The sequence below is a fragment of the Suricata suricatta genome, chromosome X (assembly GCF_006229205.1).
Source record: "Suricata suricatta isolate VVHF042 chromosome X, meerkat_22Aug2017_6uvM2_HiC, whole genome shotgun sequence".
In the NCBI taxonomy this organism is placed as follows: domain Eukaryota; kingdom Metazoa; phylum Chordata; class Mammalia; order Carnivora; family Herpestidae; genus Suricata; species Suricata suricatta.
The window spans coordinates 37,307,526-37,330,995 of record NC_043717.1 but is presented as its reverse complement, the minus strand read 5'-3'; the positions used below and the strand labels follow the sequence as shown (position 1 = coordinate 37,330,995).

General features: G+C 47.8%; 1 protein-coding gene across 1 annotated transcript in view; it reads left to right on the top strand.

The window, feature by feature from the left end:
- The window catches only part of DIPK2B (divergent protein kinase domain 2B), a 50,480-nt gene extending 35,428 nt beyond the window's left edge, over nucleotides 1–15,052 (top strand). Inside the window, exons 3-5 of the mRNA XM_029930351.1 lie at nucleotides 8,923–9,096; nucleotides 11,749–12,037; nucleotides 13,409–15,052. Of these exons, the coding sequence (XP_029786211.1) occupies nucleotides 8,923–9,096; nucleotides 11,749–12,037; nucleotides 13,409–13,749 (804 nt within the window). The 3' untranslated portion in view covers nucleotides 13,750–15,052. The remainder of the gene's footprint in view (nucleotides 1–8,922; nucleotides 9,097–11,748; nucleotides 12,038–13,408) is intronic.
- Nucleotides 15,053–23,470: the final 8,418 nt, after the last annotated feature.

Below are 23,470 nucleotides of genomic sequence, written 5' to 3'. Positions count from 1 at the left end.
CTACGAGTCCGCACTCTGCCGTCAAGAGTACACAATAGTTTGTATTTGTATCCAAAATAAAGTTCTCTCTCTCCCCATCTCCCACACTCCCACCTGCCTGATAACAAGAATGACCCAGGAGACCCGTCAAAAATGCAGAGCCCTAAGCCCCCACCAGACCTACCCATTCAGATGAGGCCTAGGATTCTGTGTTTTTTAGTGTTTATTTTATTTTTGAGAGAGAGAGAGAGTGAGCAGGGGAGGGGAAGAGAGAGAGGGAGACAGAGGATTCGAAGCAGGCTCTGCACTGAAAACAGAAAGCCCAGCGCGAGGTTTGAACTCACAAACCATGAGATCATGACCTGAGCCGAAGTCAGATGCTTAACCAACTGAACCACCCCAGGAATCTGTATTTTTATGGTCCTTTGAAGGCTTCAATTGTCAGTCAAGTTTGGGACATGCTACCCCACTCTGAAATCACCAACTTCTCCCGGTGTCTATCTGTCTGTCTCTCCATTAAGTCATTTTTAATTCTCCTACTGAGATCTGGGTATGACAACATACTTGGGTACCAATACGCAGCATGATCTTTAACAAGTCACTTCTTCTACCCGGTTCTTACCTTAGTATACTTATCTGGAAAACGGGCGTATTTTACTAGACACCTTGACTATACAGTCTACCATTTGCATTCACCAGCATGGGTTATGAAAATTAACGTCGCTGAATTTTCCACAACTTTTTGAAGCCCTTTTTGAAGCAATCATGAAATGTCCAGGATTGTGACCAGGGCAAGAGAGACCTAACGGTTTAAAGTCCCTGCGTCTGCTGAGATATGTCCGTGAAAAGGCTTGCCACAGAGCCTGACTCTACTGTCCTTTCCCCGACGGTGTCACGCCATCCATGTTGTCAAACAGTGATCACCGCAGAGGCTTCCGCATCAGCCTCGCACAAGCAGCTCCCGTGATAATCATCCAGAACTTACCGGGAATGGGCAGCGTGTACACAGCATTCTCTGAGGGTTGGAGGTCAAACCTCAACCGAGATGTGGCCATTCTGCCGCCATCTCTCCCTTTCAGTGGGTACCCTCGGTTGGGCAGATCTCACCCGTGGGATGGAACTTGAGAAGGAGCAGGGGCCATTCTCGCACAACTACCCAGGACCCACATAGCTTTCAGGGCCGATCTGCTCCGAGGGAAAGTTCCATCATGCTTTACCTATGGGGGAACTCCCTTATCTCTCTAGCTTCTAGAAAAGAACAACACACATAGATCTTTTTCTTTTTTAATGTTTATTTATTTTGAGAGAGAGAGAGATAAGGGGAGGAACAGAGGGAGAGAGAAAGAGAGAGAGAATCCCAGGCAGGCTGCATGAGTTCCATGCTGTCAGCGAAGTGCCTGACCCAGGGCTCGATCCCACAAACTGTGAGATCATGACCTGAGCTGAAATCAAGAGTCAGATCCTTAATCAACCAAGCCACCCAGTCGCCCCCATGCATAGCTCTTTTATAGTTTTTTTTTTTAATTTAAATTCAAGTTAGTTAACATACAGTGTGGTCTTGGCTTCCGGAGTAGAACGCAGTGATTCATCTCTTACATATGACACCCAGTGCTCATCCCAACAAGTGCCCTCCTTAATGCCTGTCACCCATTTAGCTCATCCCTCCCCACCTCTCCTCCAGCAACTCTCAGTTGATACTCTCTAAGAGTCTCTTATGGTTTGCCTCCCTCTCTTTTTTTATCTTATTTTTCCCTCCTGAACCCTATGTTCATCTGTTGACTTTTTTAAATTCCACATATGAATGAAATCATATGATATTTGTCTTCCTCTGATTGAGTTATTTCGCTTAGGATAATATCCTCTAATTCCACCCATGTTGTTGCAAATAGCAAGATTTTGTTCTTTTTCATCACTGAACAATATTCCAGTGTGTGTGTACCACAGATATATATATATACATACATATATGTACATACATATATAGATACCACATCTTCTTGATCCATTCATCACTTGATGAACATTTGGGCTGTTTCCATACTTAGCTATTGTTGATAGTGCTGCTATAAACACTGGGGTGTGTGTGCCCATTCAAATCACCATTCTTGTATCCTTTGGATAAATACCTACTAGTGTATTTGCTGGGTCATAGGGTAGTTCTATTTTTATGGTTTTGAGGAGCCTCCACACTGATGGGTGTGAGGCAGTATCCTACTGAGGTTCTGATATTCATTTCCCTGATGATGAGTGATGTTGAGTGCCTTTTCATATGTCTGTTGGCCATCTGGATGTCTTCTTTGAAAAAGTGTCTGTTCATGTCTTCTTCTTATTTTTTCACTGGATTGATTTTGGGTGTTGAGTTTGGTAAGTTCTTTGTAGATTTTGGATACTAATCCTTTACTCTTTAAGTACCTCCAACAGAGTCATGAAATTATTTGTCTAGACAATGAACCCTGATGCTTCTGTTGTGATAAGAACCCTTTAAATGAGGACAGTGTTAAAAAAATTTTTTTAAAGAAAAAGGGGGGGGGCCCTGAGTGGCTCAGTAGGTTAAGCGTCTAGCTTTGGCTCAGGTCGTGATCTCACGGTTCGTGGGTTCAAGCCCCGCGTCGGGCTCTGTGCTGACAGCTAGTTCAGAGCCTGGAGCCTGTTTCTGAATCTGCGTCTCCCTCTCTCTCTGACCCTCCCCTGCTCACACTGTCTCTCTCTCTCAAAAATAAATAAAACACACACACACACACACACACACAAATTTTTTTAAAAAATGAGGACAGTGTTGTGACTGGTGATGATTGTTGAGCAAAGACATGCGAGAATGTGGATAAAAGCCAACCGGACATCAAAGAACTCATTGGGGAAGTTACGTTGTGTGTACTCAGATTTCCCTAGAAGCTTCAAAAGTGAAAGGAAATCTAGATTTTGGTCTCAGCTGCTGTCATTTCCACACTGAACAAGTGTTTAGTACCAGTGTATAATCTGAGTGTAATGTATTTTATATATGTTGTTAATATAATATATTATCATGAGAAGAGCCTACATGTCCATCACCTGATGAATGGATCAAGAAGATGTGGTTTATCTATACAATGGAGTACTACATGGCCATGAAGAAGAATGAAATCCTGCCATTTGTAGCAACGTGGATGGACCTGGAGGGTGTCACACTAAGTGAAATAAGTCAGGAAGAGAAGGACAGATACCATACATTTTCACTCATACGTGGAACAGGAGAAACTTAACAGAGGACCATGGGGAGGGGAAGAGGAAAAAGTGGTTGGGGAGAGGGAGGGAGGCAAACCATGAGAGACTCTTAAATACTGAGAACAAACTGAGGGCTGAAGGGGGAGGGGGAAAGGGGAAGGTGGGTGATGGGCATGAAGGAGGGCATGTGTGGGGATGAGCACTGGGTGTTGTGTGGAAACCAACCTGACAACAAATTATAAAAGAAAAAAAAGAAAATATATATTATATTACATACAATATTAATGATTTAGTAATTAATATTAGTTAACATGGTACAAATTATTAATATAATATAAATATTTTGTGTGATACAGAATTTTATATAGTATATAATATTTTATATACATGTACATATACAAATACGTGTGTGTATACATATATACATACATATGAGATTTATGTCAAGGAATTGGCTTATACAGTTATGGGGCTGGCAAGTTTCAGATCCACTCGGCAGGCAGGCTGGAGACCCTTGGGGGGAACTGACGCTACAGTCCACAGGCAGAATTTCTTCCTCCTCAGGGAAATCTTAATTTTGCTCTTAAGCCTTTCAACTAGTTAGATCGGGCCCACCCACTTTATGGAGGATAATCTCCCTTCCTTTAAGTCAACTGGCTGTAGATGGTAATCACATCTCCCAAGTATCTTCACAGCAATGCCTAGACTAGTGTTTGATTGAAAACTGGGCGCCATAGCCTGGCCAGGCTGACAGGCAAAGCGCCATGACCGTGACATGCTCATTACATTGTATTGGCGGATACACAGACTGTTAGGGATTGTGGTACCACCCGGCACAGATGGCGCCTGTTAAATGGCCGTGTGGCAGCCCGGAAGCCCAGTCACGAGCAGCACAGCGTGGAGACTTTGACCGGCTGGCTGGTTCCCCAAGAGATAGTACCAGACAGGAAACACAAAGATAAGGAATCCAGGCGGGCTTGGGAGGGGAGGGGCAACAGAGGACCAGGGTTTGGTTTTCCTTCAGCCTCTCACTGGAAGGTGCTGAGTTAGCCTTGTTGAGAAGGGAGTAGTGATTTAGAAATTCCAAAGCAGTGGGCGATCCCCAAAGAGGGTGCATTTGGCTTTGGAATGATGGTGGTTTTATTGAAAAAGCTGAATTTCCCAATTCTGTTCCCCATCAGCCAATATAACTGTGGGACTGGCGCTGGGCCAGCACGCACCACAAACAGAACTGTTTTGGAGCCCCACTCTGTGAGTGGGACCTTGAGAAGCAGCTGTCTCCGCCATAAAGGGAGCTGGGGTACGAGTCGGTTTCAGAGCCTTTGTCGGCCATCGTTCTAGAAGGGGCTCAGAACTTCCTTGGCAAATATGTTATTTATTGCTGTGTGACAAACAATAGTGGCTTAAAACAACAACAGTCTCCACATGGCATCCACTGGGGTGGCTCAAGACAGCCCTGGAGGGGCATTTCCAAGGTGGCTCGGTCACGTGGCTGGCAAGTTGGGGCTGGCTGTCGGCTAGGCACTCTGCTGAGGTTTGCTTTCTCTCCACGTGGCCAGGATTTTCTGACAGCGTGGTAGCTGGGTGCAAGAGGGAGCCGAGGAGAAGCTGAATCACCTGTCATGGCCAAGGCTCAGAAGTCACGTGTCATCAATCCCATAAGCATGCCAGTCACTAGAAGCGAGTCACCAAGGCCAGTCGATATTCCAGCAGAGGGGAATTAGACTCCACCCCTTGATGGGAGGAGAGTCCAAGAGGTTGCAAACATGCTTTAAAACTACCACAGGGAGGGTGCCTGGGTGGCTCAGTCCCTTAAGTGCCCGACTTAATTTCAGCTCGCGTCCAGGGTCCCAGGGTTAAGCTGGGTGTGGGGCTCTGTGCTAAACATGGAGCCTGCTTGAGATTCTCTCTCTCCGTCCTTCTGCCCCTCTCCTCCATTTGTCTTCCCCCTCTCTCTCTTTCTAAAACAAAAAACAAAAAACAAACAATAAAAACCTCAGCAAATGGTACCTCTGACGTCCACCCTCATGGTGGGCAGTATCTCCGACACCTCCCTTTTTCTTGCCCTTCCCCCCCCCCCCATCCAGCCAATTACCCACACTTAAAGATTCTACTACCAACAAATATCTTCAAATCTTTTGTCTCCCACCTGGACCACTGCATCTTCCTGATTTCCCTGCATCCACTTTTTCTTCCTGTGACATTTAGGATTAGGGTCAGTTGCATATGACAAAAAGTTCCAATAACAGTGGCTTACACAAGATCAAAATATACTTCTCTTTTACATAAAAGAAACAGATACACAGCTGTCCAGGGATGACATAGTGACTCTGTGATTCTCAAGGATCTAGGCTATTTTCATTTTGCTGCTCTACAACACTCAGCCTGTTCTGGTCCAAAATGGCTGCCTAATCACCAGCCATTGCTTCCACATTCCAGCCAGGGCAGAAAAAAAAAATAATGAAGAAGGGTACACCCTGCCCCTTTAAGGATGCTTCCTAGAACGTTCTCCTCATATTCCCTTGACCAGTACCCAGTCACATCATCACACGTAGTTGCAAAATGAGCTGAGAATGTAATCTTTATTCTAGGCAGCCATATGCCTCACTAACATCCTGGAGTCCATAACTAGAAGACACACTTCTCCAAATCCATCCACACTTCACCCAGAATCATTTCTCTCAGATGCGTATGTGAGTGTAACACTTCTGTGCTCAAGGCCTTCAGTGGTTTCCCAGCTCTTTGGGACAAAATTAAAATTCCCTAAAATGACTCCAATGCTCCTGCCCTCTGGCCTCTTCTCTTCCCACTATTCCTAGCATATTCTTGCTCATCTCAAGGTTTATTCAAGGTGTTCCCTCTGCATACAATCCTCTCCCACCCTCTCTACAGGTTCACTCTATCCATGCTTCAGACCTCAGCATAGACGTCACTGTCCTCCAAGGTTTGAAGAGCCGATGCATGTGTTTTCGATTCTTTTAGAATCAGGAAGAAAAACAAAACTTTTGGATTCAGGAAAATGTTTGAGTCTCTCAATATTAATAGTACGTGCCTCATTAGGGTCTTGGAAGGAGTAAATGAAATTAGACACTACCTGTGAGGGGCTTAGAACAGCTCCTGTTTTTTGGAAGCGCTCAATAATTATCACCTATTATTATTATGGCCAATTTATGCCCTCCCCCTTCTAGAGGTATTTTTCACTTGAGAGCTGGTCTCGCAGAAGAAAAGGAATTACTTACCTCCCCCTGGCCCCAAAGATTGTCTGCAATGTGGACTTTCAGGCCATCTGGGAAAGACTATCAGAAGCAAAGAGATCTTCTTATAGCTTCAAATCATCTTCTCTGACCTCCACCTGGGTAGCTTAAGGGGCCAGAATAGGGGCAGGACCTATTACAGGAGAAATGGCGGGGACATTCGGGTCTAATGGATGCAGTCTAATGGATCGGGTCCTGTCTTAGCTCGGGCTACGATAACAGAGTAGCATAGACTAGGTGGGTGAAACAACAGAAGATTACTCCTCACACTTCTGGAGGCTGGGAAGTTATGGAGGGTGGGAAGTTCAAGATCAAGTGCAAGATCAAGTTCAAGATTGCTTCCTAGGGAAAGCTCTCTCCTGGTTTGCAGACAGCTACCTTTTCACTATATCTTCACGTGGTGCTCCCGTGTCTCTTGTTTTTTGAGAGTGAGAGCGAGAGTGAGAGTGAGAGAAAGAGAGAGAGAGAGAGAGAGAGAGAGAAGCAGAGGGAGAGAGAGAGAATCTTAGGCAGGCTCCATGCCTAGTGTAAAGCCCGAATCAGGGTTTGATCTCACGAACCATGAGATCATGACCTGAGCCGAAATTAAGAGTCACATGTTTAACTGACTGAGCCACCCAGATGCCCCAAACACATCTCTTCTTATAAGGGTCCTAAACCCTTTATGAGGGTTCCACCTGTTATTTCCTAGTTACTAGTTCTGCCTAGTTACTTCCCAAAGGCCCCACCACCTGATACCATCCCACTGGGCATCGGGGTTTCAACATATGAATGGGGCAGTGGGCAGGGGGACTAACATGCAGTCCATACCAGGTACAAATCCTGAATACAACCCTTACCTACAGTGAAGACTTCCAATCCCTTGGTTGCAAGATGAGGCGCATAATGGCACCTACCTTGTACATGCCTGGGGGAATTAAATGAGCTACTGCATGGGAGTTACCCAGCCCACTTCCTGGTGTGTGGTGGATGAGCCCCCCTCCCCCCATCTAGGAACATTCCCGAAGGATGGAGCACACACGAATTGGACACTCACATACTCAGAGGTGCAAAAATGGAATGTTCTTTAATCTTCTCTCTCTGAGCTCAACTCCCGCGCTCTCACCCCTCTGGCTTGTGGGCAGTAGCATCTGAACACTGTCGGGCAAACCCAGTCACATTTCATCATGCCTCGTCACTTCAGAATTTGGACCAGCCCTCTCCCTCCCTAGGGAGTCCAAGGGCTCACTGGGTACCCGGGTGATGGTAGATCAACAACCATCCACACTGGCTTCTGCCAGTCAGTTCTGGTCGTTGTCTGGGGGCTGAAGCGTACTGTGCCCTCAGCCATGGTCTAGCCATGTGGGAATGTGACCAACTGTCTCGGGTTCCCAGTTTTAGCTCTGAAAGCTCCATGTCCCAGGAAATTTTTAGTCCCAAGCAAACTGGGTTGGTTGAGCCTATCCATGCCCCCTTGAATCTCCAACACGCTCAAGGCATCTCAAGGCTCTTAGTGATCCTTCCATCCTCCCGGGTTCTGGTTGGGAACATGGAGGGCTCCAAGCTGCTGGTCCCTGCCTCATGCTAGGGTGTCCAGGGGCTCTGGGGACTGCCCCTCACCACCTACTCCAACAGCTCACTCAACCAGAGTGTCCACTAGGCAGGTAACCGGGAAACACCGTCCACGGACACCTGTGGAACCCTTTCTGCCCTGGACCTTTCAGGCTTTGTCTGTAATCTTCAAAGCCAGGCTCTTAGAGCTTGAAAATCCTGTTCTCACCCACAAAGCCTGACTCTTGCTACCACTGCTATCATTGGCTATCACCACTAGCCTCTGTGCCGGGAGTATAACGTTTTTAATTTAATAAGAGCCGATAGCATCCCCCTCCTGGCCAGACCCCGTTCTAGTATTTTACATCAATTGGTTTATGTGATCCTCATGAACTCTTAGTGTGCTATTACTGGTCCCCTCACTTTAGACTTGCAACCCAAAATACAGAGAGACTAAGTAACTTGTCCAAGGTCACACATCAGCTGGTAGGTATGGGGTTGGGGCTGAATTGTGGAAGGAATCAAAAAAGTCAACGAGGGTTGATCTGATTATTTCAGCGTGAGATTGGCTCTCTACGGAGGGGCAGAGGAAGGGTGTGATGGTGGCCAAGGTGCAGGAGCTCCAACACTTTCACTGCGTGCTGGGGTACGCCACCTCCCCAGTGCCCGCCTACCCTGCCCCTAGGATGGCTCAGTCCTTTCTCCCTGGCCCTCGGGGTCTCCCCTCACACACCCCTTCCAGCCCGTGGCCATGCAGCCCCTTACACTCCACCCTCCAATAGTGTTCAGACCGCTCCCTCCCGGCCTGGGGTCTCTCCCCTGCAAGGCCCATCTTGTCCACACCAGCTCTGGTGTCTCCTTCCACCATCAGGCCCTGCCTGGGTCCCATCCTAACGGCCCCGCACAAAAGCTCAGCAGTCTTCCCCCTCCCGGGCTCTCTCCCACCCACCTCCTGCAGGGCCTGCCCACGCCCTTCCTGCGCTGCCCATCACAGAGACTCCTGGACCGTGTGGTCCGGCGCTATGCTGAGGTGGCCGACGCTGGCAGCATCTTCATGGACCACTTCACAGACCGAGACAAGCTCCGTCTGCTCTACACGCTGGCTGTCAATGCACATCCCATCCTCCTGCAGGTATGCAGGGACACCCCAGGGAGGGGGTTCACGACGGATTCCATGGGGGTCAGCCCTGGGTTTAGCTCTCTTCCCCTTTAAAGCAATCCTTGGGGCCACCTCGTGGAGATGAGCCCCGCAGCGATGCTTGGAATGGAGAAAACAATGGAAGTTTCCTAGAGGTCCATCAATAAGGGAATGGGCAAATAAATAAGGGTGCACTAGAACTTGAGGAGACATTAATCAACGAGGCCATCATGGTGGCCCTCCGTCTTCTTGCAGCTGCCCATCCAGTGGTGGAAGCAGACACTGAGCAGGCCAAGGAGCATCCACAGACCATGTGGAGCCCAATCGCTCTCGTTTTCCCCAAATCCCAAGAATCAGGACACACACTGTGGGTGCAAAGGAAACTAGGAAGCGAGAGGAAGGAGTGGAAAAAGGAAGAGGGCTATAGAGAAGAGGAAGGAGAAAGAGGAGGGAGAGCAGGAGCAGGAGGAGGAAGAGGAATAAGGGAAGGAGGAGAGGAAGGAAGGGGTGGAGAAAAGACACGGGAGAGCACCTGGGTGGCTCAGTCAGTTAAGCGTCTGTCTTTTGACTCTTGATTTCAGCTCAGATCATGATCTCCTGCGTTGTGAATTCGAGCCCCACATCAGGCTCTGCACTGACAGTGTGGAGCTTGCTTGGGATTCTCTGTCTCTTTCCCTCTCTCTCTTCCCCTTCCCTGCTCATGCTCTGACACTTTCAAAATATATAAATAAACATGAAAAAAACAATTAAAAAAAACAAAAGAAAGAAAAGAGAAGGAAAGGAAGAAGGTACAAGTGGAGGAGGGGGTAGAGGAGGAAGACGCCGCAACAAAGACACTATTTTTGGTCACAATTCTATATTCTTAATTTCATCATTTTAATTTAATTTTAAATATAATCGCATCCTGTTATCAATTATGCATAACTAATAATTATGGTTATACTAAATTTAGTATATATTCTATCACATAGTATTAGCTAATTGAAATATTAATATATTTATTATATAATTATTTAATATATAATCATTTATTCTGCATTGTATATTAATATACATTAATCATTATGTATAATATGTAAAATATTATAATATAATATAATATATAAATATAATATATATACTATATGAGTTATAATAATGGTATAACACATATTACATTATGATATATTAATAATCATAATGATTTACTGTATAATTATTAATATATCAATGTGTATTTTACTGTATAATTAATGTATATTTATTCATATATATGATTAATATATTGAAATATAATGAACTGCTCTCACTTATTGAGTGCCTGCCAGATACTGGATATTGTGTTGAATGTTTTACATCACGACCACTAGACAACTCCACAGAAATATTATTATTGTCCCCTTTTCCAGACCAGGTAGGTGGAGCTCAGAGATACAAGGTGACTTGACCAGTCACCCAGCTCAGGTCAGCAATGGGCCCCACACCCAGAGCTGTCTGACTGCCAGGTCCGGACTCTTTCTGCTAAAACCTGCCTGGTAATGTTGGCATTTTAAATCCTAGAGAAGAAGGAATTGCCGGTTGTCCTACACCCTCGAGGGTCTTCTTTCTCATCCTAAACTTGGTGGTGGCAGCAGACTCCGGAGAGGCCTGGGCTGAGACCCTGCATCCACCCTGGGCCCCGACCGGGCCGGAATGACTCCCTAGCTCTGTGGCTGGGGGAGGGGGGGCAGAAAGAAAGAAGATAGAAAGACCATTCTAGAAACAGCTGCTTCAATAAATAGTCAAGAAAAGACCCATGAGGGTCCCTAGCTCAGCGGCAGGCTGTCGAAAGGTTCCAGTCAGTTGGGGGGTGGGGCATTCGTGAGTAGGTAGTTACCCAAGCCAGGCAGATTCACCCAGAACTGGTGCCTTGGTTCGCAAAACGTGTGCCACCACGGGCCACTTTCATGATTTTTGCTCTATCCCAGAACCTGGTGCCTGTGCTGTTATTTTAAAAAAATATTTTTCTCTGGGGCACCTGGGTGGCTCAGTTGGGTAAGCATCCCACTCTTGCTTTCGGCTCAGGTCATGATCTCCTGATTCGTGAGTTCGAGCCCCCGTCAAGCTCTGCATTGGCAGCGAGCAGCCTTATTTGGATTCTCTCTCTCTCTCTCTCTCTTTCTCCTTTTCTGCCTGCCCCACTCCACTCTCTCTCTCAATAAATTAACATTTAAAAAATATTTTTCTCTTTAAATCAGCCTCTCTTTCTTTGTGTGTTTGTTTTGACCCCCTCGCCTCTTCCTAGCCAGTGGTGTCTGTGAAACCCCAAATACTGGTCCTCTTTTTTCGACTCAATTCCTAAATAGTCCTGAATCGCACCTAAAATCGCAGCAAGTGCGCCGGCCTTCCTGTCCTTCACGTGGGGAAGCTGCTGAAATGCACCCCCCGCAGGGGAATAGCGATTCCTTTTCCGAATCCCTTCAGCACCGGAATAAAAGGGACATGGGGTCTCGGCAGGGTCCGGGAGGTAAAAACATGGGTTGAGGGACCCGTCGCTGATGCGTTTGGAGACGGAGGGTGCCCGGCAATGCTGATCCCTCTGGGTGCTACTGGCGAGAGGGAGGGGAATGGGTGTCCCAGAGAGTTTTTCTCTCTCAACCTCTAAGGCCTCCTCCTTCCCTCTTCCAGATCTTTCCCGGTGCCGAGGGCTGGCCGCTGCCCAAGTACCTGGGCTCCTGCGGCAGATTCCTCGTGAGCACCAGCACCAGCCCTTTGAAGGAATTCTACGGCGCGGCCCCGGACCAGGCGGCCGACCTGGCCTACCAGCTCCTCGGGGTCCTCGAGTCCCTGAGGAACAACGATCTGAACTACTTCTTCTACTTCACCCACGTCGATGCGGGCATGTTTGGCATCTTTAACAATGGGCATCTGTTCATCCGGGATGCCAGCGCCTTGGGCGTCATCGACAGGCAGGAAGGTACCCAACGAGGGCCGTCACAGGGGAAGTCGGGGTGACAAGGGGGCAGGGAGGGGGGACTGGGCGGGGGGGACGCACCCCTGGGTCTTTCCAGTCTCTGGGTGTCACAGAGAGAGCAGCCCAAGGTTGCTGGGGGAGGGGTGTCAGCTGTTTCGTAAAATGGCCTTCTCCCCCTTTTGAGTCTGTGCTCTGGCTGCGTCTCTAAAGGGGAACTGGACCTGACCTTGTGCATGGAGGTAGTTTGCATCGTGGTCCAGCCCCGACTGCACCCTCAGGGCGCTGCTGTTGACCCGATTCGGTCTGTGCACACTGGGACCTGCCCTGCCCCCTCTTTGCACACACACCGCCTCCGGATCCATCTTCTCGGAGCCTTGCTCGGCAGATGCTTCTAACCCTTACATCTGAAACTGACATATCTGGTTGATTTGCTGGTACACACTGCCATCCGTGTCGGCACTTTTGCTTCCTAAAAAATATTCAGACTAACATACATCAAATGAGGTATATGAGTGAATCACATGTCTCCCCATGGGCCCAGGGTTCTAGAACTCTTTGAACATCTCAGTCTCTAGCAGTGACCGAATTTTCCAAGCCCAATCAGAGGACAGAGGATTTTCCTTTCTCATCTCTGACTTGGCTTACATGAGAAGGCCTGGAAAGCTAGGCCAATTAAACCACACTTATTTCCTGATTGGCCTTTATTAAGAAGAATCAAGTTACGGGGTGCCTGGGTGGCTCAGTCAGTTGAGTGTCTGACTTCCACTCAGGTTATGATCTCACAGTTTGTGGGTTTGAGTCCTGCATTGGGCTCTGTGCTGACAGCTCAGAGCCTGGAGCCTGCTTTGGATTCTGTCTCCCTCTCTCTCTGTCCCTTCCCCACTTGGGCACTCTCTCTCTCTCTCTTTCTCTCTCTCTCAAGAATAATAAATAATCATTAAAAAATCAAGTTGGAAGAAATTAAGCTAGTTACATAACTACTGCACTTGTCGGGCACATTGAATGCATATTTTGAACCACCTGTTGTTTCTCCCAACTTTTTACTCAAAAAAGGCCAATGGATCCGGTTCTAGAGATTTCTGAGGTTCCCCTACTGAGTAATTGTAATGGGAGAATCACAATGTGGTTGCGAACCCTGTAATTCGAACCCAACTTGTGGCAAGGATAAGGGCGCTTTCCTTGCCCAGGCTTCGCCCTACCTATAGCACAGAGAGCCCTTCCCGTGTTGTTCTCGGCCGGGACCATTTTGTCCCCATGCTCTACATCTCCTGGTGATGGCACATGCCTGGACGCTCCACCGCTCACCCAGCAATTCTAACCCGTGGCACCCCCCATGGGCCGAAGGGCATCTAACATCTCCCATCTCTCTCCCAGGCAGCCAGGCAGCCGTCGGGCCAGAAGAGAGTCAAGACATCTTCAGCTGCCTAGTTTCCGGCTGCCAGGCCCAGCTGCCCTCCTGCAACGCCATCCCCGAGACGCAGAGCCTGGCACTGGTGTGTCGGCAGGTGCTGCCTCACCTTCTCCAGGGCAAGTTCCCCTCCCCCGTGCAGGACGAGATAGACACCGCCCTTGCTCAATGTGGGGAGGAGGCCAGCCCAGACCCCCAAGTTCTCGGGGCCGCCAGCCGCCTGAAGGACATCTTGAGGCCCCTGAGAACCTGTGACCCCAGATTCGCCTATCGCTACCCGGACTGCAAGTATAATGATAAGTTCTGAGGGGCCTTTGCTGGCCCCCGGGGACCACAGCCTTGACCCTTCCCCTTGCCCAGTCGTGTTGCTGCAAGGTACAAAGAGGCAGCTGTTTATTGGCCTTTATTAAGAAGCGCCTGGCTGGCTCAGCTGGTTGAGTGTCAGATCATGATCTCTCAGTTTGTGAGTTGGAGCCCCTCATTGGGACATTAGGAGAGATGCACGTTCATTTCCCAGGACCCAAGGAACATGCCGACAGCCAGAGGGGCTGGGCAGTGGAAGACTCTGGTGGGGACACTCACTGGACCTCTCGTAGTCTTGGTGTCCCCTGTTGTCTGCCAAACTCACGGGTGAGTGAAAGAAGACAGGGATGTGAAGGGCCAAGGACATATGTCGGTGGTTACAAAGAGTGTTCCAGAAGTGTGCCCAGGTGGGGCAAAGGAGGCAGAGTCCTGGAAGTGGAGGCTGGCAGGCAGGGGGAAGGTGAGGTCCTCTGGCCAGGCCCGCGTTAGACTCAAACACGAGGGGCCTCCTTCCTGCTGTCTAGCCCTCCTGCTGTGCTCCCCTACTGTCCTGGGGGGAGGGGACGCATGGACAGGGCCACACTCTGGGTACCTGGGGTCCCATGTGCTCGGGTGAGGCACCTCATGGTGTGGGGAAGAGCCAAGGGTGAGAGGCGATGACAGGTGGGCTGGCGGGGGAGGGGCGTCATGTTCGTCCAGGAGCTCTAAGAAGCAGGTGTCAGGACAGAGTGAGGTGGGCGAGAGTCGTGTCCAAGAAGATGCCCATGTGGAGGACAAGAAGGATGTACTGCAAGTCTGAGCCCAAGCGAGGGAGGGAAGGTCAGTGCAAGCATTGGGACGCTGGCATCAGCACAAGCTAAAAGAAGGTTCGGCAAGGCCGCCAGGGGTGTCCTGGAGGGAAAAGCCAGCCATCAGAGGAGCCCCGAGTCTCCTCAGGCTGGACAGCCCTGACATCCCTGCTGCACTCGGTCGTTGGCAGTAAATGACCTGTGGCGAGCATGGCCTTGACCTAACCACAGAGATGGACTTCCAAGTGCAGTGCAGGGCCTGCCTCGAGCTCAGCTCCCTGGAGTGGGAGGTCTGTGAGGACACTGCAGCCACAGCCGGGGCTCCAGGCCAGCTCTGTCCTCACAAATAGCCTCCCGTACAGGAGGCTAAGGAATCTGAGAATGTTCACTCCAACTTGGCCTTATAGGTCATTATAAAAATTGTGGGGGAGGACGCCTGCATGGCTCTGTTAAGTGTCTGACTCTTGACGTCAGCTCAGGTCATGATCTCATGGTCCGTGAGGTGGAGCCCCGAGTCGGGATCTGCGCTGACAGCACAGAGCCTGCTTGGGATTCTCTGTTTCCCTCTCGCTCTGGGCCCCTCCCCCCTGCTTCCTCTCTCTCTCTCTCTCTCTCTCTCTCTCTCTCTCTCTCTCTCTCTCTCAAAAATAAATAAACATTTAAAACAATATTTTTCAAGGTCAGGAATGGAATATACTCCATCTGACAGTTTGTTAGTTTGCTTTATACCTTTGAAATATTTAGCTATGTGCTATGTGGGCCCCTGTGTGTAGCCTTGCCCTGGTGCCTCAAACCTTAGTGGGGGGCTCTTTGGACCCTTCTCCTTGTCAGCCCTCTCCCCTTAGGGACCTTGCGGTTGGCCTCTTTCTTCCCTCTGAATCACCACCTTTAGGTCAGAATGCCTGACTAAAGAGGCCTCAAACTGCAGACAGGGAAACTGAGGCCCAAGGTGGAAGACAGACTTGCTGAGGAGTTCCAGTCCCTCCTACCTTCCCCTTCAGCTGCTGATTTTCACCTTGTCCTAACCACTTTGGGACCCTTCACTAACATTTAAAAATGGGCCAAGAAAAGTCCTATTTTGGGGTCCACTAGACTGGTTGTCTTTGTAGTTTGCCCTTTGACTGTTCGAGGCACTACCCCCACCCCCACTCCCAGGGCAATCACAATTAGTGAGGATGACGGGCCAAGCTTCTGGAAGGGGAGGGTTGGGCTGCCGGAGAATCTTTGAGACCGTTGCCTTCTGGCTTGGTCTGGAAGGACAAGGATTAACCACCTTTCCCAACAGTTTGCTTTCAGCCCAATGCAACTGATTTTAGACTTTTGATGTTCCGCACCATGAAATGATACATTTCTATCAGCTTAAGTCACACTTTTGGTAGTGATTTGTTCTGGCGGCCACAGGAAACCAACACACACCCCAAACTCTGTCTTAGCATCTGCCCTTCAAGAACCGGACCTGTAATATTCCCCAACACCGGTCTGTAGTGATGGGTTCAAAAGCCAGACCCGACCACGAGGAAGTGTGCTATGCATCTGTACCCAGGACTGAGGCCCGAATGTTTCCATTCCTCCACTTACAAGGTCAACGTATCTTTTAAGACCCTGTCTTGAGTCTTGTCTTGACCCAAAGCTTTGCCTCAGAGCCCGACGCCCAGTGAGCCCTTTCTGAATCCAATCTCTGTACCCCTGACCCATAGCTCTGTGCCCCATTTGAAGCTAATCCTAATGATATTCCAGAGAGATCTGTGTCTCATCCCACCATTTGGCCAAGAGCTCCCTCAGGATAGAGGTGGTGCGGGGTCCTTTGTGCTCCCCACAGCATCCGGGCTGGGCACAGAGCGGTGCTTGGAAAATGTTCTTGTTGATGATAATGACTGCATTCTTCAGCCCTTGTAGCTTGGTGTTTGTCACATCCCATGTGCTCTAGATGAAATGTTGGTATCTCCCTAAAATTTCTATGTTGAAATCCTACCTGCCCACCAAGGGTGATGGTATTAGGTACGGGGACCTTTGAGGAGGTGGTTAGCTCATGAGGGTGGAGCCCTCATCGATGGGACTAATCCCGTCTAAAGAGACCCCAGAGAGCCCCTTTGTCCCTTGTGACACATGAGGACGCAGTGAGAAGATGGCCGTCTATGAACCAGAGAGTGCGCCCTCATCAAACACCAGATCAGCCCGGGTCTTGATCTCAGAGTTCCCAGCCCCCAGAACTGTGAGAAAGAACGCTATCGCTCATCAGCCCCTAGTCTGTGGTATTTTGTTACAGCACCACAAACAGACTGTGACATTATGCTGGCCATCTACAGGACACGGGAGCTTCCTTGAGAACAGCTCTTTCCCCTCAATGGCCAGGAGACAGGTTGAGTCAGTGCTCAGGAGACTTTGGCCAGAAAGATGGCATGTGGTACATTCTCAGTCATCGGGAATCTTACCGGAGGCATCAGAGTGTATCGCCGAGATTTGCTAGCCACTGGCCACCTTCTTGCCTGCAGGACCAGCTACGTAATTTGGGGGGCCTAGTAGAAAATTAAACAGTGGGGCCTCCCGTTACTAAGATTTGCAAGACCACAGAGCATTAAATTAAGTGCAGGCCCTGTGAGACTGCATAGCTTGCATGTCCGTGAGGCTGGCCCTTGGTGCTTGACAATAGTACTCATTCACCTTGGCCTAGAGTGCGCCTGTTGTGGGAGCAGAGGTGATCTACAAAACACTTCCCCACTGCCAAGGCCAAGGAACTGATCTACAAGAACCGACTGCACTGGCTGCGGTTACGAGGTGGGGAGTCCTACGTTTCAAATGAGAAAACTGGTTCAGGTGACTGGCTCAGAGTGACAGTGCTTAGGTCCCTCGCCTTCCAGCCCTCTCTTACAACATCTGACTTCCTCCCGTGAGTGATTCCATGAGCCTGAGCATTCCCTCTAGGGTTAAAAAGAAATCCTTTGTTGGATTTGTGTTCTTTCCAGAAAGATCTATGGTCCTGGAGTCAGACAAGACCTGGTTTCAAACAGTGATTCTGCTGGTTACTTTGTACCCTTGGGCAAGTTGCTTAACCTCTCTCTCTGAGTCTTCATGAAATGGCAAGGGCGGTGGGGGGGGGGGCGCAGATCTATCTTCACCGGGTTACTGTCCTATTTCAAGAATAGAATGTGTCTCAAGAGCCTGGCACATACGGGCATTCGGTAGTTGAAGGCAAATGTAGGGCAAGAATAGAGAGTCTCTCGGCTGCAAAATAAATAATGTTAGCAACAGACTATAACCCATAAATAAAATCAATTCTTAGGAGACCATAATGATATAAAGAAATACTCGAATAAGTAAATAAATGGTGAAGGCAAGAGCTCTTCCTTACAGTAGAATTCCAACTCATAAGCATATGAGAAATGGCGGGAGTGGAAAATCACCACTTGGCAAACACCACACCAATAATCATTACAGGCAGCAAGTAGCTCCTTTGGTTGAGAGTCAGACTTTTGACTTTGGTTTAGGTCATGATCTCACGGTGGTGAGATCAAGCCCAGCACAGGGCTCTGCGCTGACACTGTGGAGCCTGCTTGGGACTCTCACTATCTCTCTGCCCCTCCCCTGCTTGCTCACTCTCTCTCTGTCAAAATAAATAAATAGACTTTCTAAAAATAATAATTGTTGCAGACAAGAATCCTCAGTGGGGGCTAAAACTAGTAGATGAAAATATGAGAAACGGGTTTTGCCTCATCTCAAATTTATCTTGCCATCAACATACTCATTAATAATGAAGGATAAAATAGTAACTTGATAGTGAAAATAACTGGCAGACATGACCTTAACCAAGTGATCAGGGTCAACATTAGCAGTGATGAGTCACATAGACGCCATGTGCTCCCCACCATGACGCCCTGTGAAGGGCACAGCCTCACGTCCGTGGTATTCTTGCCCCAAATGCAAAACCTCAATCGAATCATGAGATAACATCTAACAAATTGAGGGACACCTTGCAATTGGTCATGAAAGGCAAGAAAGGACTAGAGAATTATCACAGGCTGGGGGAGTGGGGGTGGGGGAATCTAACGGGACATGAGAACTACGTGCCACATGGGATCCTTGTCTGGATCCTGACCCAGAAGTTGAACAAGTAGAGTTTATTGCTCCTCGGAACAAGGAGGAAATGCACCACAAGGAGCAACATAAGGCGTCTCAAAAAGAGAGGATCAGCAAAGACTTCTTAGAGGATTAGAGCTTGTTGGGTGAGTTTAGGGAGCATTCAGGGAGGCGGGGCTTTGCTTTGGATTGGATGCTGTCACGAAGTGGGGATAAATTGACGATTGCCCATCTCCGTAAATCTTATCTATTGGGCAGGAAGAATGAAGCAGGCGAACACTGTGCTTAGCAGAGCAGCGGTCCCCTGAAGTAGCCAGGATAGGAGCACATTGGGTTCTTTTCGGTTAAACAATGTTCCTGTTGTTGTTTGTCTTCAGACATGAGTACAGAGTGACCTTGTTTTGTATTGCTTCGTTGTGGTCAGAGTGGCCTTGTTTGATGTTAGTGATCTGAGAGATTGTTTACGTTCAAGGAGAACACGGAGGCCCAGCTGTGAGGGCCAGGCCAGCTCTGAGCACCACCAAGGGGAAGGCCACATGATGCCAGGCCAGTTCCCGGCTATCGTGGGCTGCCCGTCTGGTTTTCAGCAGGATAGTCAGTGAAATTCCAAGAAGGTCTATTGGATTAGTGCATAGTGTCTCATCAGTGTTAATTTCTTAGTTTTAATAATTGTGTTAGGGTCGGTAAGATGTGAACATTAGGGGAAGTCAGAGGGGAATTCTGTCTACTAGTTTGGAACTTTTTTGTAAGTTTAAAATTATTCCAAAAAAGGAGAAAAAGGAACTCAGTGAGCGAGGCAGCCGACAGGTGAGGAAGCTGGCTTGCAGAGTGGAGTTGCACTGTGTAAAACAAAAGATAGATCTCAAAACGTGGAAGTATTACCTGTGTCACAAGATGATCCTGACTATGAAAAACACATGGAGACTGAGTTGGATTAAATTTTTTTTTTACATTTTATTTAGTTCTAAGAGACAGAGAGAGACAGAGCGTGAAGAGGGGGAAGGGCAGAGAGAGAGAGAGACACAGAATCGGAAGCAGGCTCCAGGCTCTGAGCTAGCGGTCAGCACAGAGCCTGATGCGGGGCTTGAACCCACAAACCATGAGATCATGACCTGAGCCGAACTTAGACACTCAACCGACAGCCACTCAGGTGCCTGAGTTGGATTAAAAAAAAAGACTCGGAGGGCGCCTAGGGGGCTCAGTTGGTTAAACCTCCGACTTCGGCTCAGGTCATGATCTCACATTTGTGGGTTCAAGCCCTGCGTTGGGCTCTGTGCTGACAGCTCAGAGCCTGGAGCCTGTTTCAGATTCTGTGTCTCCCTGTCTTCTGCCCCTCTCCCTCTCATGCTCTGTCTCTTTCTGTCTCAAAAATAAATAAAACATTTAAAACAAAAATTTTTTAAAGAAGAGTTCAGGCATGCTTGGGTGGCTCAGTCGGTTAAGCATCTGACTCTTGATTTTGGCTCAGGTCATGGTTTCATGGTTCCTGAGATCAAGCCCCGCTCCAGGCTCCATGCTGACAGTGTAAAGCCTGCTTGGGATTCTCTCTCTCCCTCTCTCTCTTTGCTACCCCCCACCCCCAACTTGCACCGTCTCTTTCTCTCTCAAATACATAAAATAGAATTCTTTTTTTAAAAAAATGAAGACTCCAGTTTCCCATTTGGGACTTATTCTAGAGTGATGCTCATTGACTAGAAGCATTTTCATTGTTACTGCTCCTTCTCTGCTTCTCTCTTATTCCATTTGCCCAAGTTGAATGTGCCCATACTAGAACCAGAGCCGTCCCTACCACACTGGAAAGCTATAGAGACCCAGGGCTCACACACTCACTTCTGATTCCTTCCCTTCTACCCACAAACCATGGTGCCTCATGTACAGAGAGCACGTAGCTCAAGTTAAAACCCCCCTTCCCACCCCTGCACCCCCTCCCCAATTGGCTGAATCCACTTTTCTGCCTCTTGCCCCTACCTGGAGCCTCTCTCTGAAAAATCCTCCTTCAGGGGAGATTGTCAAAAGCCAGTTAATAGTCTCCTTGTCAAAATAATACATATTTTTGTATTTTATTTTTTTAATGATCCTACTCAAGGCAAGCAAATTTCAGGAAAAGAGGTACGACATGGCAATTTAGTGAAAATATAATCCTATTGTAAAATGATTTGGCAAAGTTCAAGAGCCTCAAAAAAGATTGCACACTCTACCCAATAAATTCACTTCTGGGATGCTATCCAAAGGAAGTAATCAAGAATGCAGAGAGATTTATGCACAGACTGACTGTTAAAAATCACGGATTGAACACTTGTAACCTCTACAAAAATGAGAGTAAGTGGAATTTTTAATAGGCATAGACTATCACACAGGGGAAATGAGAGGAGAAATGTAGAAACAAAATTTTGAAAGCTGGAAAGCAAATAACTTCGCAAGACCCAAAGAACAGAATCCTGAGTTGGCAGCAAAGAATGCTAAGAACCATCCCAATTTACACCACAAAATCTCTCAGAAAGTTGAGGAATTGGTGGCACTAGATCCTTCAGGAAGTGAGAAGGAAGGCTGAAATAAGGATGAGTCTTTAAAGGCCATTTAAAAAACCAAATGGGGGCGCCTGGGTGGCTCAGTCCATTAAGCGCCCAACTCTTGATCTCGGCTCAGGTCATGATCTCATGGTTCGTGAGGTCAAGCCCTGCATGGGGCTCTGCGCTGACAGCACGAGCCTGCTTGGGATTCTCTCTCTCGTCCTCTCTCTCTCTCTGTCCCTCCACTGCTTATACTCTCTCTCAAAATAAATAAACATTTAAAAAAAAGCAAATGGAAGCCAATCTCCCTCCCCCTTCACAGCCAGGTGGTGGCCCTCCAAGATCCAACAAAAGATCAGAAACTCCTTGCCTGGAAAGAGTAAATCAAAGGGTCTTCAGGGACAGCACGGAGATTAGAACGGCATGTCACACTGAAGACTGGGGGGTCCGTGCCCCCTCCTGTGCTGGAACCTGTCCCCACTCCAGGCAGGAGAACTGACCAGGGAGCCTCTAGGGAAAAGGCTAAACAACTCCCGACATCGGAAGTCACTCAACAGTCCCACTCAGGTCTCTACCGGAAGGTCACAGCCGGCAACCCCCCTGGCTGTCCAGGGCACCTGGCTATGTTTTTAGCTCCCCACGACTTTCTTTTTTTGTTTTTGTTTTTTTCCTAATATTGTCTTGAGATGATTTCAGACTTTCAGAAAAGTTGAAACAAACGTACAAATAATTTCCATATACCCTGTATTGGTATTCTTAGTTATTTACTTCTTTCCATGTTTGTTTTACCATTTCCTCCCTCTTCATTTCACTCTTTCCCTCTTTTCCTGTCTCTCTTCCTCCATCTCTTTCTCTCTCTCTTTCTTTCCCCTCTGTTCCCCTTCCCCCAACCATTTTTTTCTTTTTCTTTTTTAAAAAAATTTTTTAACGTTTATTCATTTTTGAGAGACAGAGCATGAGCGGGGAGAGGCAGAGAGAGAGGGAAACACAGAATCCGAAGCAGGCTCCAGGCTCCGAACTGTTAGAACAGAGCCCGATGCGGGGATCCTATGAACTGCAAGATCATGACCTGTGCCGAAGTTGGATGCTCAACCGACTGAGCCACCCAGGCGCCCCCCTCAACCATCTTTCTCTGAACCATCTTACAATAGACTGCAGATGCGCTCCTAAATACTTCAGAGTTTATATCCTAAAAACAAAGGCTCACATAACTACAGTACTATTCTCCAAATCAGGAGACTAACACTGATACCACATTATTTTGTAACTATGGCCATCATGCAAATTTTTCTAAATTCTCCAGAAATGTCCTTCATAGAAATCTTTTCCCCATCCAGGATACAATTCAGGATCACAGATTGGATTTAGTTGACAGGTCTCTTGTCTCCTTTAATCTGAAACATTTCCTCAGCGTGCAAGCCCATGAGTGTGTGTGTGTGTGTGTGTGTGTGTGTGTGTGTGTGAGATCACCACGACGTCTCTGAAGAGGGAAGGCTGGTTATATTGTAGAATTTCCCTCAATTTGGGTTTGTCTGTTGATCTTTAATGGTTCGATTTAGGTTTTTCATTTTGGGGAGGGATCCCTCAGAAGTGATGTTGTGCTGCCTTCATTACATCCTATCAGGAAACGCGTGGGCTCAGTTTGTCTCATTATCGTTGATGCTCACTTGGCTACCGTGAAGTCTACCCGGTTTCTAGGCTGTAGATTTAATCTGTAATAGGAGAAGATAGCCTTTGAGATTATGCAAATATCCTGTATTCATCAAACTTCCACCCACTTGTTTTAACATCCATTGATGATTTAACCATGGTCATTGCCAAATGATGATTTTTTTTTAATTCTAATATTCCTTTTACATGTGTTGGTTGCCATTCTGTTGTTAAGCAAAATAATTTTATTCCTACCTACTTATTATTTTTTAATGTTTATTTTTGAGAGAAAGAGAGAGAGAGAGAGAGAGAGAGAGCACATGCGCGCGCAAGCTTGCCAACACGTGCGCGCCCACGAGCATGAGCGGGGGAGGGGCAGAGGGAAAGGGAAACAATCCAAGGCAGGCTTCAAACTCCAAGCTGTCACAGAGCCCATTTCGGGGATCAAACTCATGAGCGGAGAGATCATGACCTGAGCCGAAGTCAGATGCTTAACCGACTGAGCCACCCAGGTGCCCCCCTCCCTACTTACTTATTAATACATTTATATCAATATGGCCTCGCGGATTCTCATTTTCTTTTTGCTTTCATATCTTTTTTATGTCCAGAATAACAATGGGTGGATCCTTATTTTATTCAATAGGTTATAATTTATTATTATCATGTATTTTGGTGCTCCAAATTTTTTCAGGGTTGAGCAGTA